The sequence below is a fragment of the Bufo bufo genome, chromosome 2, assembly GCF_905171765.1.
Source record: "Bufo bufo chromosome 2, aBufBuf1.1, whole genome shotgun sequence".
Taxonomy (NCBI): Eukaryota; Metazoa; Chordata; class Amphibia; order Anura; family Bufonidae; genus Bufo; species Bufo bufo.
Genome location: NC_053390.1, coordinates 243,442,744 through 243,461,830, shown reverse-complemented (window position 1 = coordinate 243,461,830; position 19,087 = coordinate 243,442,744). Strand labels below are relative to the sequence as shown.

Genomic DNA, 19,087 nt, shown 5'->3' with positions numbered 1-19,087 from the left:
TTCAGCTGGTGGACAGAAGGCCTTAAGTTCTCCTGCAAAATGTTTTGATAAACTTGGGAATTAATTTTTCCTTCGATGATAGCAATCCATCCAGGCCCTGGCGCAGCAAAGCAGCCCCAAACCATGATGCCCCCACCACCATACTTCACAGTTGGGATGAGGTTTTTATGTTGGTGTGCTGTGCCTCTTTTTCTCCACACATAGTGTTGTGTGTTTCTTCCAAACAACTCAACTTTGGTTTCATCTGTCCACAGAATATTTTGCCAGTACTGCTGTGGAACATCCAGGTGCTCTTGTGCAAACTGTAAACGTGCAGCAATGTTTTTTTTGGACAGCAGTGGCTTCCTCTGTGGTATCCTCCCATGAAATCCATTCTTGTTTAGTGGGATGTTAGCATATGCCAGAGACTTTTGTAAGTCTTTAGGATTCTTCTTCACCTCATTTAGCAGTCTGCGCTGTGCTCTTGCAGTCATCTTTACAGGACGGCCACTCCTAGGGAGAGTAGCAGCAGTTCTGAACTTTCTCTATTTATAGACAATTTGTCTTACCGTGGACTGATTAACAGCAAGGCTTTTGGAGATACTTTTATAACCCTTTCCAGCTTTATACAAGTCAACAATTCTTAATCATAGGTCTTCTGAGAGCTCTTTTGTGCGAGGCATCATTCACATCAGGCAATGCTTCTTGTGAAAAGCAAACCCAGAACTGGTGTGTGTTTTGTAAAGGGCAGGGCAGCTGTAACCAACACCTCCAATCTCATCTCATTGATTGGACTCCAGTTGGCTGACACCTCACTCCAATTAGCTCTTGGAGATGTCATTAGTCTAGGGGTTCACATACTTTTTCCACCTGCACTGTGAATGTTTACATGGTGTGTTCAATAAAAACATAGTAACATTTAATTGTGTGTTATTAGTTTAAGCAGACTGTGATTGTCTATTGTTGTGACTTAGATGAAGATCAGATCACATTTTATGACCAATTTGTGCAGAAATCCATATCATTCCAAAGGGTTCACATACTTTTTCTTGCAAATGTACAACAGTGATGGACAGATTGTCTTTACCAGTCATATATGAACAAAAAGCATTCACAGCCTTCTACACAAGCTTGTCGAAAGCTTTTCCTAGTGAAATGATCAATGCCAATCAAAAAGGGAGTATGGGCCAATGTTATTAGCTGGTGGGGTTTAACCATACACATCATTTTAGTGTCAGCCAAACCCACCACTTCGGCGTGACTGACCAAAAATGTAATGTGTATGGGGTGCTCTGATCCTTTTGTCTACCTGGAAGACTTCTGGCAGCCGCTTTCACCTCTGTTCCCACTTAAAAACACATACGTTCTCTGCCGAGTCGTGTGTATTTATGTATATGGGAAAGTCGAAAATAATGCTCGTTACGGCCACAGGAGTATGGGCACCTTTACAAAATGGACTGCCAGGTAGAAAAAAAGACACTAAATACCAGTATGGACAGAGCCTACTTTTTCTTCTTTCTCACTGAGAAAATTCTACGGTTCTTTTTCTCTTTCTTTCACCTAAGGTGGAATCCCCCAAATGAAATGACTGAATTATAGAAACATCTCCGCAATCTTAGTGTGAGTCACAAGCATCTTCTGAGAGTGAAACTAGTGTCCGTTATGACAGAAAGAATAAACATCAGAAGGCTTCATGAAGAAATATATTACGGTAAGAGATCACAGAAGAGAGATATTAGAAGAGAAGTAAAACATTTTTGTGTTCTTACCATTGTTTTCCACAACCCAGTAGAAACATATGTAGAAATAGAAAAACAGAAAGAAACTAAAAACTTTGTACATATTAGGATGGGTTCACATCATGTTTGACTTACGTTTAATGTATGCAAAAAAATATCTTTTGCTGGACTTTGAAGGGTGCAAAAGCATAGTATAACTGACAAAAGCGTAGTAATCATGCTAAATCCAGCAAAAAAAAAATGTACATGTTAATGTGTCTTTTCTTAACCCCTTCGGGATGCATGACGTACCGGTACGGCATGTTTCCCGAGTCCTTAAGGACCCATGACAAACCAGTACGTCACCGGCGGGCGGTGATCGGAACACGGTGCCTGCTCAAATCATTGAGCAGGCACCACGGCTAAATGCGCGGGACCCCCCCGTGTCGGCGATCAATTCAGACCTGCGGTTTGCGGCTTTTTATTGTGTGGGCGGCGGTAGTCGGCGGTGCCATCGGGTCCCCATGGGGCTGTGGGGGGGACCCGATGGCATGGAAGGCATCGCGCTGCCTTCCGGTGAAGAGCCTGTGAGATCCAGCCCCCTGGATCTCACAGGCCAGAAGCTTGGAATGCATTGTAAAGGATTAGACCCCCAAAAGTTCAAGTCCCAAAGTGGGACAAAAAATAAAGTGAAAAAAGCACGGCCACTGCTGCTGGATTGCAGGATGGTTGTAACCGGAAACAAGCAGTGTATAATGTGATGGAAAAATGAATCAAACCAGAAAAGATGGCAATATAGAGAATCACAATACTTTAGTAAGTGCCTTGTATTAAAGGGGTTCTACAGTTTGTTTAAACGGATGATCCCCGGGACCCCTGCCGATTAGCTGTTTGTGAAGGCAGCTGCGCTCTATCAGCGCTGCGGCCTTCTCACTGTTTACAGCTGGCCCAGTGACGTCACGACTAGTATCAACTGGCCTGAGCTTGGCTAAGCTCTATTCAAGTGAACAGAGCTTAGCGTCGCCCAGGCCAGTTGATACAAGTCGTGACGTCACTGGGCCAGCGGTAAACAGTGAGAAGGCCACAGTGCTGCTGGAGCGCAGCTGCCTTCTCAAACAGCTGATCGGCAGGGGTCCCGGGTGTCGGACCCCCGCCGATCAGATGCTGATGATCTATCCAGAGGACAGATCTTCAGCTTAAACAAACTGCAGAACCCCTTTAACTTTCTCTAAATGATAAATGCCATTTGCTGAAGTCTAACAACCCTCTAATTTCTCTAGAATACCAAATTCTAGCCAAATAATATTACTGTGCTATGCAACACTGTTAGGCCTATTGCACACGACCGTATGTCTTTTTCAGTGTTTTGCGGTCCGTTTTAAACGGATCCGTTGTTCCGTTTTTTGTTTCCGTTTCCGTTCCGTTTTTCCGTATGGCAAATACAGTATACAGTAATTTCATAGAAAAAATTGGGCTGGGCATAACATTTTCAATAGATGGATCCGCAAAAAACGGAACGGATACGGAAGACATACGGATGCACTTCCGTATGCATTCCGTTTTTTTGCGGACCCATAGACTTTAATGGAGCCACGGAACGTGATTTGCGGCCAAATATAGGACATGTTCTATGTTAAAACGGAACGGAAAAACGGAAACGGAATGCATACGGAGTACATTCCGTTTTTTTTGCGGACCCATTGAAATCAATGGTTCCGTATACGGACCGTATACGGACCGCAAAAAACGGCCAGTAAACGGGAAAAAAAAACGGCCGTGTGAAAGAGGCCTTATTCTGCATGCTTTCAACTGTAACATGTAAACAAAACTATCTAAATCATACAGAAATTGTATATCACATAAATAAGGGCTTATTGAAAATAAATGTTTCTTAGGGGAATCCACATGGGGCGTGCAACCTGTGGATTTTCCTCCATGACACTGGGGAAGAAAATTCACAACATTTTACAGTAGCAATAAACTATAAAATTCTGTGTGGAAATTGACATGCAGTGTGTTGTGTGGAGGATAAATCAACTGCATGTTCATTCATGTTGCGGTTTTCTACCAGATTCCACTCTTTGTAAGGCTACTTTCACACTCCCGTTTTGTGCGGTCCGTCATGGACGGATCCGTTCAGATAATACAACCATCTGCATCTCTTCAGAGCGGATCCGTTTGTATTATCTTTAACATATCGGACACCATTGAAAGTCAATGGAGGGCGGATCCGTTTTCTTTTGTGCCAGTGAAAACGTTTGGCTCAGTTTCATTAAACGGACACCAAAACGCTGCTTGCAGCGTTTTGGTGTCAGTCTCCAAAGCGGAATGGAGACTAAACTGATGCATTCTGAGCGGATTCTTTTCCATTCAGAATGCATTAGAATGCAAACTGATCCGTTTTGGACCGCTTGTGAGAGCCCTGAACTGATCTCACAAATGGAAAGCCAAAACGCCAGTGTGAAAGTAGACTAAAACCAGCTGAAAATCCACAGCAAAATCTGCAACAATACTTGTATGCAACACAGAGTTTTCCTCTGCTTTTTACATCCCTTGTGGACATACCCTTAGGCTACCTGCACACAACGAGGATTACGTACAATTTTTTAATGCAGATTCTCATGTTGAAAAACTTCAGTTTAATACAGTACCAAGCAAAGTGTATGAGATTAGACAAATCTCACGTACACTTTGCTTTTTGATTCCGTGTAGAAATTGATCGGCCATGTGGATTCTGAAATCTGCAGCATGTCAATTCTTTGGGTGGTTCTTTTGTGTGGATTTCACTCTTCTAAACCCAAAGGTGAGATCTGTGGCAAAAACCGCATCAAATCCACAATAAAACCCACAATTGGCATGCATGTTAATGCACAGAAATCCAGATGTAAAATTTGTGACAACCGGCAGGGGCGGACTGTGAACTTAAAGTGGCCCTGGAAAAAATACTAAAAGTGGTTCAGTTTTGTAGTTGGGTCCAAACTGATGTAAGGCTGGGCCAGCAATGCAGTACCACCCCAACAGAGCCAAATACCACAGTCCACCACAAAATACATCCCCAAAAACATCCAATGGACTGCAGTGAGGAGGGCTCAGGTGGCCCCCAGGGCATTGACCCACCAGGAAATTTCCCTGTTAGATCTATGGCCAATCCCCCCCTGACAGCTGGCACCTATGTACAGGTATCTTTAACAGTTCATTTGCTATATACTTGTATTGAGTATATACCTTAGTACTGAAGATATAACGATTTTATTTCAAGTACAAAACATAGAAAAGCGCAGACAACGGGTTTTACATAGTTCAACATAACTGAGAAAGCGACAAGTAACAGTCACATAAAAGAATGCACACAGGGTCAGCAAACACAAGAAATAGACACAAGAAAATCATTGTACTTAAAGGCATACGTGTTCATCTTACAGGCTGTTACATTAAGGTTTTTTTTTTACAGATTTTTTTTCTTCTTCTTCTTATATTTGAAGGACATATCCATCATATTGCACTAGGTTAAGAGTGTAATGTACTATATTGGTGACCAGAGCTGCCACTGACTTACCTCAGCCATGCCCTGCACAGGCGTTATTCACCAAGCTTTCACAATATCCAAAGGTTAGATGGTCCTACAATCAGTGCCCAAACTGGCACCATATTGAGCATAATGCTTCAGAGTGAAGACCTCAAGCTTACACTGTGTATTATTTGACCGACTTCCTCGCAAACTGAATCATTCTGCCCTCCTCAATCACTTTCAGTCTAACTAGTATGCGGTTCTGGTGTGACCGAGGTGACATTAACCATTTCTCAGTAAAATGAGGAAGATCAGGCATATCACATAGTAGACAGAGAATGGATATTCTTACTCATTCACCAACAGTTCACCTCAACGCCACAGACACATTTCTATAAAAAAAATGACACTTTGTAGACTTTCATCAGATGAGCCTACCGTATATGAAAGCTGGTTCCATACTGCTTTGGACCAAGCTCCCAAAGCATCGGTCAGTTGTACCTATAGGCTCCCTTTTATCTGACAGAGGCCAAGAGGGTGCCTTTTCCACTTCTATCTGGACAGAATACTACACGATATATAATTCTGCTGCTCTATTCTGTACAGACACATCAATTTCAAACAAAATGTTTTTATTTTATATAATGGGAGCCTATAGGCACAGATACTGCTACATGCCTAAGAAATGACATCCGACAGAGGTATATGTGGGAAATTCATGTGATGGACACTGCAAAACATGTTGGAATAGTCTACCTCAGGAGGTGGTCACAGCAGGAACAGTTGACGGCTTTAAAAAAAGGCTTAGGGTACTTTCACACTAGCGTTGTTAGAATCAGGCAGGCAGTTCCGTTGCCGGAACTGCCTGCCAGATCCGCAAATCGGTATGCAAACGGATATCTTTTTTTTCTGGATCCGTTAAGACTTATTCATTGAAATACCGGAATAACGGATCCGGTATTAAAAAAAATTCAAAGCTAGAAAGAACTGCGCATGCGCAGACCGGAAAACCGGTTCCGGCAATTTCCGGAACACTTGGTACCGGATTCGGCATTAATACATTACAATGGAAATTAAGCAAGTGCGGTAGTGTTCTGGAATTTTGGCCGGAAAAAATCCTGCAGCAATACCGTACAAGGGACGGAACGGAAGACATCCTGATGCATACTGAACGGATTGCTTTCCATTCTGTATGTAAATTAGGCAGTTTGAGCACTTGGAGCAATGCTACATCCCTTGGTGCTCAGTACACTCCTAACTGATTCTTTAGTAATCAAGATTGCGGATCCGCAAAACACAGATGCTGGCCGTGTGCGTTTCTCAATTTGTGGAACGGAACGGACAACCCATTAAAGAAATGCCTATTTTCTTGACCACAAAAAGAAGAAAAGGACATGTTCTATTTTTGTTGCGGGGCCGCGGAACAGAGCAAAGAAATGCGGCTCAGATGTGGATCCCAACAACAGTTGTGTGCATGAGCCCTTAATGTGCTATATCCAGTCATTGGTGGCAGTGTGTTTTAGAAAAATCATGCGTTTACCTAGGAATACAAGATTTTGCTAATGTGCCGTGTCCGATATGTAGGCATTCATTCAAAATAAGGTCTAAAAGAAATGATATCTCTGCAGCGCTGCAAGAGAAAAGAAAAATATCAACTCTACCAGGCAATATGCAGGTTTAATAGGGTTGATCAGACTACCTGCATGTTGGTGTGGGCTGTCATACAGGAATTCCGCATTCATTTTTGTGTGAGTTTCTACGTGTTTCAGCACCAAAAACAGCATGTGTTACTAGCAGTTTTTGGTGCAGTCATGAAGCAGTTCTGCAGCAGATCCCAAGCTAGCACTGAAAAGGGTGAAATCCACACAAAAAGACCCATACAAAGAATTGACATGCTGTGGGTTTCTTCACGTAAAAAGAAAAAAAGATTTATCTAATCTCATGCACTTTACTGGTACTTTATGACGCTACAGTCTTTCTGCACAAGAATCCGAGCTTAATCCGCAACATGTGCAGGTACCCTAATGCTTATGTAAATGTAGTTCTCACTCCCCTTACCCCTTTATATTGATGACTTATCCTCAGGACAGGTCATCAATATCAGATCTGCAGGGGTGCCGAGAGTTGCCCCCCCACCCGCCGATCAGATATTGATGACCTATCCTGAGGACCAGCTGTCTTTATGGTTTACCTGCTCACCATAGCAACCGCAGAGTTGAGCAGGTGTAATTACAACTACACCTTTCCATTCATATCAATGGGACGGCTCCTTTCTTTTCGAGTACTGGTGAATGCTACATCACTTTCAAACTAAGCAAAACTCAATATGTCCTCAACTGATCTCTGCATTGTCCACAACAATATGCTAATTTTTTATTCCGCTCATGCTATGGCTTTAATATGATTTACAGGTGTGCTGATTTAATGGTATTTCCTGCTATGCGGTTCCTCGCAGTATGCAGTACCTTGTAATCAGCCTGAAATAGGTCTCCAGAGAAGTTCCCGGGAGAACGGTAACAGAGCAGGATATTAAGCAAGGATAAAAAGAATTGAAAAGTTCTCGTCGGAATTTATGATTATCCATAAAGGGCCTAAGGGAACTGTACAGACAAGGTGAAACGGGAAGTGAAAGCAGACTTAAGAGAGGACATTTCAAATGCTCACTAAGGGAAAACTGTCAGCCAAATGGCTCCAAGCAAAACTAGATTTAATAATGGGAAATATTTGTTCTGCAGAGGACACAATGATCCCACAATAGCTTGTTTCAGGGAGTCTGCTGTATACATAAAACATCATAGTACATACTTAACATCTCAGTAACACTATCTTAGAACTAAAATTGAGGCTTTGCAAAATAGTACATCATGTGAACGAACTTTAGTGCTAATCCATGGTCCAAGCGCTCATCACCATTTAGCCGACATTCAGCCAGTAAATATGAAATCTGGCCCTTTTAAAGGGAAGGCACAAATACAATGTTATACCAACTACTGTATAGAGTTCTACAGCTCACTAATGGAATATGACATTTTGTGTGGATGCTTATAAAACGTTAATGGACTGTAAAGGGGTTGTCCCATCACCAGTGGATTGCACGAGGGGTAATTCTCATATCTATGTGCCCTCTAACTGGACACAGAGAAGGGGGGTTTCTAACTGGAAAACCTATTTAAAGCCACTTATTAACTGCACTTCCACAAAGTCAGCCCTTTCCCTTCACAAATCTTTTACATAACGGGCAGTACATATCTGTCATCAGCTATGAGGTCTAAGTTACATAATACATTCATCTCTGAAATGCAGTAATGATGCCTTCTCCAGATCTTATCAGAGTATTAAGCATATCTGTTGTAGGAATATTAGTCCTACAAAGCATTTCTCATGAATCAGATGGAGTTGTCTACATATCTATTGCTGCAATAGTAGGATAACAGAGTAAAGTCATTATGAAGTTTATTCTAAAAGCTATAGCTTGTGGTTACATGAACAGGTGCTAGGACTGTCCCTATGGGCCAATAATGCAAGGTAATAGCTTTAAAGGGCTATTCCCACACGAGACACCGGATTCGGGTCCCACCTCTGGGACCTACATCTATCTCCAAAACAGAAGTCGATTCGCATAAAACTTAGTTTCAATAGCGCTCCGTACAGTATTAGATGAGCCAAAGTTGAACCAAAGTTATTAATTTGCGAAGTCTCGCGAGACTTCGCATAATAACTTCAGAAATTGATTTATACTGTAAAAAAAACACTTCCCGAACTCTGGTTCGGTTCCAAGTGGTACCTTGGAACTGAACCAGAGTTCGGGAAACGTTTTTTTTACAGTATAAGGCCTCATGCACACGGCCGTTGAATTGGTCCGCATCGTTTTGGCGGCTCGGATGCGGACCCATTCACTTCAATGGGGCCGCAAAAGATGCAGACAGCACTCCATGTGCTGTCCGCATCCGTTGCTCCGTTCCGTGGCCCCGCCAAAAAAATATAACATGTCCTATTCTTGTCCGCGCTTTGCATTTAGGCATTTATATTGAAGGCTGTCCATGTGGCGACGCAAATTGCGGAACGTGCACGGACGCCATCCGTGTTTTGCGGATCCGCGATTTGCGGACCGCAAAACACACCATGGTCGTGTGCATGAGGCCTAAATCAATTTATGAAGTTATTATGCAAAGTCTCGCGAGACTTCGCAAAGTAATAACTGCGGCTCATCGGAGCCAATACATTTTAATACTGTACGGACCGCTCGATCCGTACAGTATTGAAACAAAGTTTTATGCAAATCGTAAGAGTTCTTACTGTAGCTCCATGTAAAACTTGAACTGATTTTTCAGGAACCAGATTAGAAACACATAGCAATCGACGTAGGTTTCATCTCTCCTTTGTTAAAGATGTAAAATGGAACATATAGCCAGATAGTTTCTTCCTCTCTGCACTGAATGCGCTGCTCGGGGGTCGTCATCACAGACTCTGTCAAAAACAGCAGACAGAAAAGTCCTGCATGCAGGACTTCTTCCAAAAGAAAGAGGACTCTGGAATGGAAACCAGACCCCATTATAGTCAATGTAATATGTTTAGATTTGTTCAGGTCAGCTATGTCCTATAACCGAACAGAACGGAAATAAATAGCCCAAGTGTGAAAGAGCCTGAGAGTCTTGCAGGTCTGATACCTTTTAATAGCTAAATATAAAAGCAATGATTTTACTTAGCGAGCCTTCGAGACAACTTAGGTCTCTTCATCAGGCATGGTATAGCAAAGTGTCTGAGCTCATATACACCTCTAAGTAGAGCTGCGGGGGCGGTAATGGTTTAAAAAAAAAAAAAAAAAGTTCTGCCATAGTTTTTGGTACATTATATTGGTCGATGTTCACTGTGTGGCATAACTAGCATGTTACTTTTATTTCGTTTTTCAGCCAGCGTAGCCGTATACGGGCTTGCTTTTTGTGCGGCAAAATAAAGTTTTTATTTACCACTGTGGGGTACATGGGACTTATTGATTGAAATGCAATTATTTTTGGGAGACAATCGGAAAGACAAATCATTATTTTTGTGGGTTTTTTTGCTCATGGGGTAGTTTAAATAACGATATCTTTAATATAAGGGTTGTGGAGTACACAGCAATACCGTAGATGTTTGCATGTGTTTTTTTTACCAGTTTAAAAAAGCCACTTTTTTTTTAAAATACATTTTATTAAAAGTTTTTTTTTTTACTCCCTGGCAGACATGGCTTTTATAATGCACTGGTATACATTGTATATTAATGCATTACAGCCTATCACTGTACCAGTGACAGGCTGTCTGTTAGGCTGTGTCTGTGGCACACTGTAATAGACATACAGTTAAAGGAGGCCTGGGGGCCTTTGCTAGGCCCCGGGTGCCATGGCAACTTTAAGCTCCCCATGATTACATTGCTTCTTGTTTTGCAGGACAAGCTGTACTTTCTAATAACACTATTTGATATGCCATATATTGTATTGGGAATCTGAAAAAAAAAGTATGGTATGGAACTGGGGAAAAAATTCAACTTCTTCATTGTTTTACATGTTTCGCTTTTACAGCATTCACTTTGTGGTATGATTACAGCATTCATATAATTTTAGTTGCTAAGGGCTCTTTCACACTTGCGTTGTTCTGTTCCGGCATAGAGTTCCGTCGTCGGGGCTCTATGCCGGAAGAATCCTGATCAGGATTATCCCCATGCATTCTGAATGGAGAGAAATCCGTTCAGGATGCATCAAGATGTCTTCAGTTCCGGAACGGAACGTTTTTTGGCCGGAGAAAATACCGCAGCATGCTGCGCTTTTTGCTCCGGTCAAAAATCCTGAACACTTGCCACAAGGCCGGATCCGGAATTAATGCCCATTGAAAGGCATTAATCCGGACTTAAGCTAAACGTTGTTTTGGCGCATTACCGGATCCGCCGTTTAGCTTTTTCTGAATGGTTACCATGGCTGCCGGGAGGCTGAAGTCCTGGTTGCCATGGTAAAGTGTAGTGGGGAGCGGGGGAGCAGTATACTTACCGACCGTGCGGCTCCCGGGGCTCTTCAGAGTGATGTCAGGGCGCCCCACGCGCATGGATGACGTTTCGCATGGATCACGTCATCCATGCGCATGGGGCGCTCTGACGTCATTCTGGAGCGCCCCGGGAGCCGCACGGACTGTAAGTATACTGCTCCCCCGCTCCCCACTACTACTATGGCAACCAGGACTTTAATAGCGTCCTGGCTGCCATAGTAACACTGAACGCATTTTGAAGACGGATCCGTCTTCAAATGCTTTCAGTTCACTTGCGGTGTTACGGATCCGGCGGGCACTTCCGGCAAATGGAGTGCACGGCGGATCCGGACAACGCAAGTGTGAAAGAGCCCTTACTAGTTTTAAACAAATACAAATGTTTGAAAAAAAATTTAAATCCTTTGCATCGCCATATTCTGACACCTATATTTTTTTATATACCTCTGTTTACAAAGTTGTGTGAGGGCGATTTTAAAGCTACAACTTTGGATATGCATGACTTTTTTTGATTACTCTGATTGACTGGTCGAGGCAGCGAAAATATCATCATGCCTGGCCCTGTCAATCATAGTGCTAAAGACGCGGCCATTGCAGAGAAAGCAGATCCTGTAGGTGTAACAGTAACGCCCCCGTTGCTCAATACAGGAGCATTTGCATATATTCAAAGTTCATTTTTCTCAGCAATGCAGGCATATCTGAACATGGGACCAACACACATGCCTTTAGCTGTCAAGCGCACATGTAAAAGGCCAGCCAGTTTCATAGGTACAAAACTGCTGACAGATGCCCTTTAGCCTCCCCCTCATACAAGCCTTCAATGAGAGTAATCATGCTGAGCACGCATGTTCATTTGAATTTATAAACCAATGATACAAGCTTTCATTTTGCCATTGCTGTAAATAATATCCCTAGTGAACACGATTCCAGGTAGCTGTTAGAAAATCACATTGAGAATTCTGGTAAAATGCTGATGATTAATTGTAGGTAACTCCAGTCAAGTCAGAAGAATGAGAAATTCATGAAAATGCAGCACGAAAAGTCTAGACTGGGGATTGTTGTGATGAGATCTCCATAAAGCCTAAAGTGCAAGCACAAGTAATAAACAAGACTTTACTCAGGAGCTGTGACATATCCCTTTCAAAATATCATCATAAGCAACAAGTACATCACCCATTGCCCTGGTCTTCATACGTTTACATTTATCCATTTTCAGAAGAAAGACCCCCTCAAGTCTATGGCACAGACTCTGGTGAGAGTCCTCTAGCAGAGCAGGGGTTACAGCGCTATTTGTTAGGCAGGATGAGCGTTGCCAAACTGATTGTAGCAGGAGCATGCAGAGCGCGAGGCGTGTAAGCTCTACGGGTTGTTTACTGCCTGAACGGCTAATGTTGCAGTGCTTCCCACTGCTCGCCTCTGTATTGATCGGTATAAGCAGCGTGCTACAAAGGTCAATAAAGAAGAGAATTTCTCTATTACCGCAGTGTTTCATGAAAGTGATGATTACTATAGACATAGCATGTCTTCCAAGCAAAATCAGATAATAGCCAAGGGGAGGGGAGATGGCAAGAGAAAAAAAATAAAAAATAAAAACAGAATAGTAAAGGTACAGTAAATCCTCGAGAAACACATTCAAAGTTCTCAAAACTATTTAGAGTGGATAACTTGGAAGGCTTTACTTCTGTAAAGAAAAGCGAAGTTCTCGTTCTTCTGTACCCCATTTATGTTTCTCCAATATGTTGTCATGTAAAAAAATTAAAAACATTTAAAAATATTTCACATATTAAAACCCACCTCGACCAAGCCATTTGCGATTGCCTATATAAGGCCTGGGCTACGGTGGAACTTTTTGCAGCTCTACTGACTGATTTTACCTGCTGAGTGACGGCGCAGTCGACAAGATTGTATACAGCCTAATGTATCCCTATGGACTGCAGCTGTGGCTCCAAAGATAAATCAATCAATAGCACTACAAAAAGTTGCAGTGTAGCCAAGGCCTTAGGCTGGGTTCAGACCTGAGCGTATTTGATATGCGCGTTTAACGCGCGTTTTTTGCAATAGTAAACGCGCGTTTGAGTGATTGACTGCAGTGTCCTATGGCCACAAACGCGCGTCAAAACGCCCCAAAGAAGCTCAAGACCTTGTTTGAGCGTAGGGCGTTTTTCAGCGCGTTCAAACGCGCTGTAAAACGCTCAAGTGAGAACCAGGGCCATAGGGAAGCATTGGTTTTCATGTGTTGAGCGTTTTACAGCGCGTTTGAACGCGCTGTAAAACGCTCAAGTGTGAACCCAGCCTAAGGGTATGACCACACCTCAGTCATGACGCGGTTGAGATGCAGACATACTGCAGTTGAGCACCATGTGAACATATGAGCTGCAGTGGGCTCTAATTAAACTAGAACCAAACAGTTTAGTCAGTCTTCATTGTTAATGGCTGCACGCCATCTGTAATATTGTGAGGCCACTAGATATACAGACCAACTAAACTATGCAGTTCTAACTAATTTAATTAGAGGCCATTGTGGCTTATGCAGATGCACGGTACTCAAATGCAGCGCGCCCACATCACAAACATGTTGTGCGGTTTTACCCTAAGGGTACTGCCAACCGTTTATGTTTAATGCAGTTGTTTGGCCAAAATCAAGAGAGGATTAAAAAAATAAGAGAAGTATTATCTGGCCTTAATACATTCTCTGTATTTATGATCCACACCTGATTTTGGCTTAAAAAAAAAACGGAGTAAAAAAACGGAAGGCAAGGCCGCTTTAATGCAGTCAGCGTTTGGTCAGTGTTTGATCAGTGGTTTCAATCAGTAATTGTGACCCAAAACCAGGAGTAAATCCTACACGGATATAATGGAAAGATCTGTACGCGTTCCGTGTTTTTGACCTGCACCTGGTTTTAGTGTGAGGTCAGAATGGTACACATGCTGCGAGTTTATCGCATTGAACTCGCTTACATGTCCGGTCTTACACTGCCCATAGGTCGAGCAGATTATCGCAAACAGGCATTCGTACTAACACTCGTTAGCGATATTCTGCCAGTGTAAACGTGCTGCTGATCACCCGACAAATAAGCAAAATACTCGTTCATGGTGTAAAGGGATTGTTAGTGTAGTCACCTAAATCATTGTTTGCTGGCAAACAATGATTTTGTATGGGGATGAGCAATGGCATTAACGATCACTCCTCCCCATACATACCATAAATTGTTCCCCACAAAAAACTGCAGAGAGGGTTGTAAAGTAAGCTTTAGAGTACTTGCAGTAAGCTATATCTTGTGCTTCTGAAAGCCTAGACTCCTAAAGCGTTTAATGCAGCCATTTGGATGTCCATTTGGATTATCCAGATTTTAGTCCTATGTATCCCACAGGTTCCCACAAACCTGATGAGTTGCAAGCACACTATGGAAACAGTGTAATCAAATCTTTTATGGAAGTGTATATAAGAAAAGAAGAACAGATCTCACAAACGGAAAGCCAAAGTGCCAGTGTGAAAGTAGCCTAAACTATATGCGGTTAACATTTATGTAAATACATATTATAGAAACTATGGCCCTGATTTATCAAGACCAGTGTGTTCTGCGTCCGTCCTGATGGATTTAAAGGAAATGCGTCACCAAAAATATTTTATCTGCCAGTTAAAACCAGATAGTAGCACATATTCCATTTATTTTCTGATTACAGATTTTTTTTATTCCATTTCATGAACATGATTATGGGGGCGGCCATCTTAGCTGAGCTGTTCTTAACAGCATTTACAAAACATTTAAAAATTGCTTTATGGCCCCATGGGCCATAGAGATAATAGTCAGGAAGTGACCCTATTGACTTCTATAGGAGAGTTTTCTAGGCATGCTCTGTGGCCTGCGCAGAGGTCATTGCACAAGGGAAGAAGAGATAAGCTTTGACAATCAGCTACTGTGAATGGAGGATCCTGTCTCATCTATACACAGAGGTGATATCTCCTCATTACAGGCAGGTTTACAATGCTATATAACAGTAGTGATTGGTACAGAAGTGGCACCTATTATTAGGCTTAGTGGCCAAACTGCAGGATTTAATGTCTTTTGTTTAAATTTAGACAGTACCATGGAAAATTAAAAATAACATCAAAAATTCTTAAAAAATATGTTAAACATAAAAATGTGATTTAAGCAATTGGTAATTTTCAGGTGACACATTCCCTTTAACCACCTCAGCTCCCCTAGCTTAAACCCCCTTAATGACCAGACCACTTTTTACACTTCTGACCTACACTACTTTCACGGTTTATTGCTCGGTCATACAACTTACCACCCAAATGAATTTTACTTCCTTTTCTTCTCACTAATAGAGCTTTCATTTGGTGGTATTTCATTGCTGCTGACATTTTTACAAAAACAAAATTTTTGCAAAAAGAAAAAAAAAAAAAAAAGACATTTTTCACTTTCAGTTGTAAATAATTTAAAAAAAAAAAAAAAACATTTCTATATACATTTTTCTCAAAATTTATTGTTCTACATGTCTCTGATAAAAAAAAAATGTTTGGGTAAAAAAAAAATGGTTTGGGTAAAAGTTATAGCATTTACAAACTATGCAACTCTGACTTTCTGAGGACCTGTCATGTTTCCTGAGGTTCGACAATGGCCAGACAGTACAAACACCCAACAAGTGACCCCATTTCGGAAAGTAGACACCCTAAGGTATTCACTGATGGGCATAGTGAGTTCATAGAACTTTTTATTTTTTGTCACAAGTTAGCGGAAAATGATGATTTTTTTTTTTCCTTACAAAGTCTCATATTCCACTAACTTGTGACAAAAAAATAAAAACTTCCATGAACTCACTATGCCCATCACGAAATACCTTGAGGTGTCTTCTTTCCTAAATGGGGTCACTTGTGGGGTATTTATACTGCCCTGGCATTTTAGGGGCTCTAATGCGTGAGAAGAAGTCTGGAATCCAAATGTGTAAAAAATGCCCTGTAAAATCCTAAAAGTACTCATTGGAATTTGGGCCCCTTTGCCCACCTAGGCTGCAAAAAAAGTGTCACACATGTGGTATCGCCGTACTCAGGAGAAGTAGGGCAATGTGTTTTGAGGTGTATTTTTACATATACCCATGCTGGGTGAGAGAAATATCTCTCTAAAAGTCAACTTTTCCCATTTTTTTTATACAAAGTTGTCATTTTAGAGAGATATTTCTCTCACCCAGCATGGGTATATGTAAAAAGACACCCCAAAACACATTGCCCAACTTCTCCTGAGTAGAACGATACCACATGTGTGCCACTTTTTTGCAGCCTAGGTGCGCAAAGGGGCCCAAATTCCAATGAGTATCTTTTAGGAGGGCATTTGGATTCCAGACTTCTTCTCACGCTTTAGGGCCCCTAAAATGCCAGGGCAGTATAAATACCCCACATGTGACCCCATTTTGAAAAGAAGACACCCCAAGGTATTCCGTGAGGGGCATGGCGAGTTCATAGAAGTTTTTTTTTTTTTTGGCACAAGTTAGCGGAAATTGATTTTTTTTGTTTTTTCTCACAAAGTCTCCCTTTCTGCTAACTTGTGACAAAAAATTTAATTTTACATGAACTCGCCATGCCCCTAAAGCGTGAGAAGTAGTCTGGAATATAAATGTCTAAAAATTTTTACGCATTTGGATTCCGTGAGGGGTATGGCGAGTTCATGTGAGATTTTATTTTTTGTCACAAGTTAGTGGAATATGAGACTTTGTAAGAAAAAAAAAAAAATAAATAAAAAAATATCAATTTCTGCTAACTTGTGCCCAAAAAAATGTCTGAATGGAGCCTTACAGGGGGGTGATCAGGGAGTCTATATGGGGTGATCATCACCCTGTCATTGATCACCCCCCTGTAAGGCTCCATTCAGACGTCCGTATGTGTTTTGCGGATCCGATCCATGGATCCGCAAAACACATACGGACCTCTGAACGGAGCCTTACAGGGGGGTGATCAATGACAGGGGGGTGATCAGGGAGTCTATATGGGGTGATCACCACCCTGTCATTGATCACCCCCCTGTAAGGCTCCATTCAGACGTCCGTATGTGTTTTGCGGATCCATGGATCGGATCCGCAAAACACATACGGACATCTGAATGGAGCCTTACAGGGGGGTGATCAATGACAGGGGGGTGATTAGGGAGTCTAATATGGGGTGATCAGGGGTTAATAAGTGACAGGGGGGGGTGTAGTGTAGTGGTGTTACTTATTACAGAGCTGCCTGTGTCCTCTGGTGGTCGATCCAAGCAAAAGGGACCACCAGAGGACCAGGTATATTAGACACTGTTATCAAAACAGCATCTAATATACCTTTTTTGGGGTTTAAAAGAAATCGCATCTACAGCCTGCCAGCGAACGATCGCTGCTGGCAGGCTGTAGATGAGCTAGTTTACCTCCGGTTCCTGTGAACGCGTGCGCCTGCGCGTCCAGGAGGAATAACAGGGCCGCCGCAAAGACGCAATCCTGCGTACGGCGGTCCTGTAGTGGTTAAAAGGGGTGCTCCGAGAATTATTTAAAATGCCCACCAGTTTTCCTCCATTCACTACACATTACTCTTTGGCACTTGCAGACACTACATATTGGTGTATTTTTCTGTCATATCATAGGCAGGGTAGTGAGGCCCTGCTCCCTCACCGTCCTAGGCAGCTCTACAAGTGGAAGCAACCCGTCCTGCTCCCATTCCAGGACAGGTTTCTGGCAGCCATTTTTATAATTCTTGGAGCACCCCTATAATTTATGATGAGCTACTGACCTCGTCCGAAATGAAATGCCAAAACCGGCAGTCTGTGCACTAGACTGAAATCTGAACCACACTGAAATATATGTCAGCTCATACCTGGCGCAGGTTTCAGTCATCATTTAAGCCAGTTTGTAGTATAAATCATAATACAACATCAGGCCCCGTTTTCGGAAAGGTGAGAGTGGCATAAAAAAGCCAACCATGACTTTATCTAGGCCATGATGGCATAAAAAATGTCACAAAACAGTGTTGTAAATGTCAAAATCCATGGTGTAGTGGGATGATAAATTTAGCCCTATGTATTACTAATTAACTATATGCAATGAACAGCCACAGCTGTGTATTTCTATTAAATTAAAAGACTGCTATTACTGAATATGAATATTCACTTCATACCTGTCTGATGTTATAAAAGTTAAGGGGATTTACAGGATTAGCGAAACATGGCTGCGTCCAAAAATATAACACCACACCTATCCACAGGTTGTGTGTAGTATACCAAAAGTTTTCTTAATCCAGCAGCTGTAACGTCCCATGCCGATGACTTCAAGTCATCTTTTCATAGGTTATAAAAACTAGATGCTTTTACTTTACGGTCAATTGCTTCTGTAAAGAGTTGAATTGACTAGCTTTGCACTCCAGCGTTGGCACACCTGACAAGATTTTTTGTGTGCCAGGAACTTGACCTAATAAGTGCACAGTTTGGAAGAAAACTTGCACTGTTCAGCAGCAATAAAAAAATTGGATTAATTCCTATGAAAGCAGAAGATTTAAAAAAAATAAAAATAAATGGTATACAAAGACTATAGTGTAAAAAAAATTATAACCACTGTTTATAATTATTCACATAAGATAAACATTCACTAAGATAAAAGATCTATTTCATGGGTATCCGTTGTTTGGAGAGTTGAGTAATGCCAACATCAGGCAAAGTTCTGAGGGAAATGAACACAGAAGCCATTTTCTAATAAAAAATAAAGTAATACTGTAATGGTGCCATGTAGCTGAAGGAAGTAATACTGTAATGGTGCCATGTAGCTGAAGGAAGTAATACTGTAATGGTGCCATGTAGCTGTGTAAAGCATGTAAGGGCTATAAACATTAACAGTGTCAAGACGATTATTATCAGGC

The 19,087-nt window shown here is 41.8% G+C and overlaps 1 protein-coding gene across 18 annotated transcripts in view; it reads right to left on the bottom strand.

Moving 5' to 3' along the window:
- Positions 1-19,087, bottom strand: part of FBRSL1 (fibrosin like 1) — a 617,089-nt gene that overhangs the window by 162,750 nt on the left and 435,252 nt on the right. Inside the window, exon 1 of one of the 18 annotated variants that reach the window (XM_040416295.1) lies at positions 5,254-5,317. The exons of the other annotated variants lie outside the window; for them this stretch is intronic. Within the exon in view, the coding sequence (XP_040272229.1) occupies positions 5,254-5,262 (9 nt within the window). The 5' untranslated portion in view covers positions 5,263-5,317. Of the gene's footprint in view, positions 1-5,253; positions 5,318-19,087 lie in introns of those variants that run through there. 18 annotated transcript variants of the gene reach the window in all.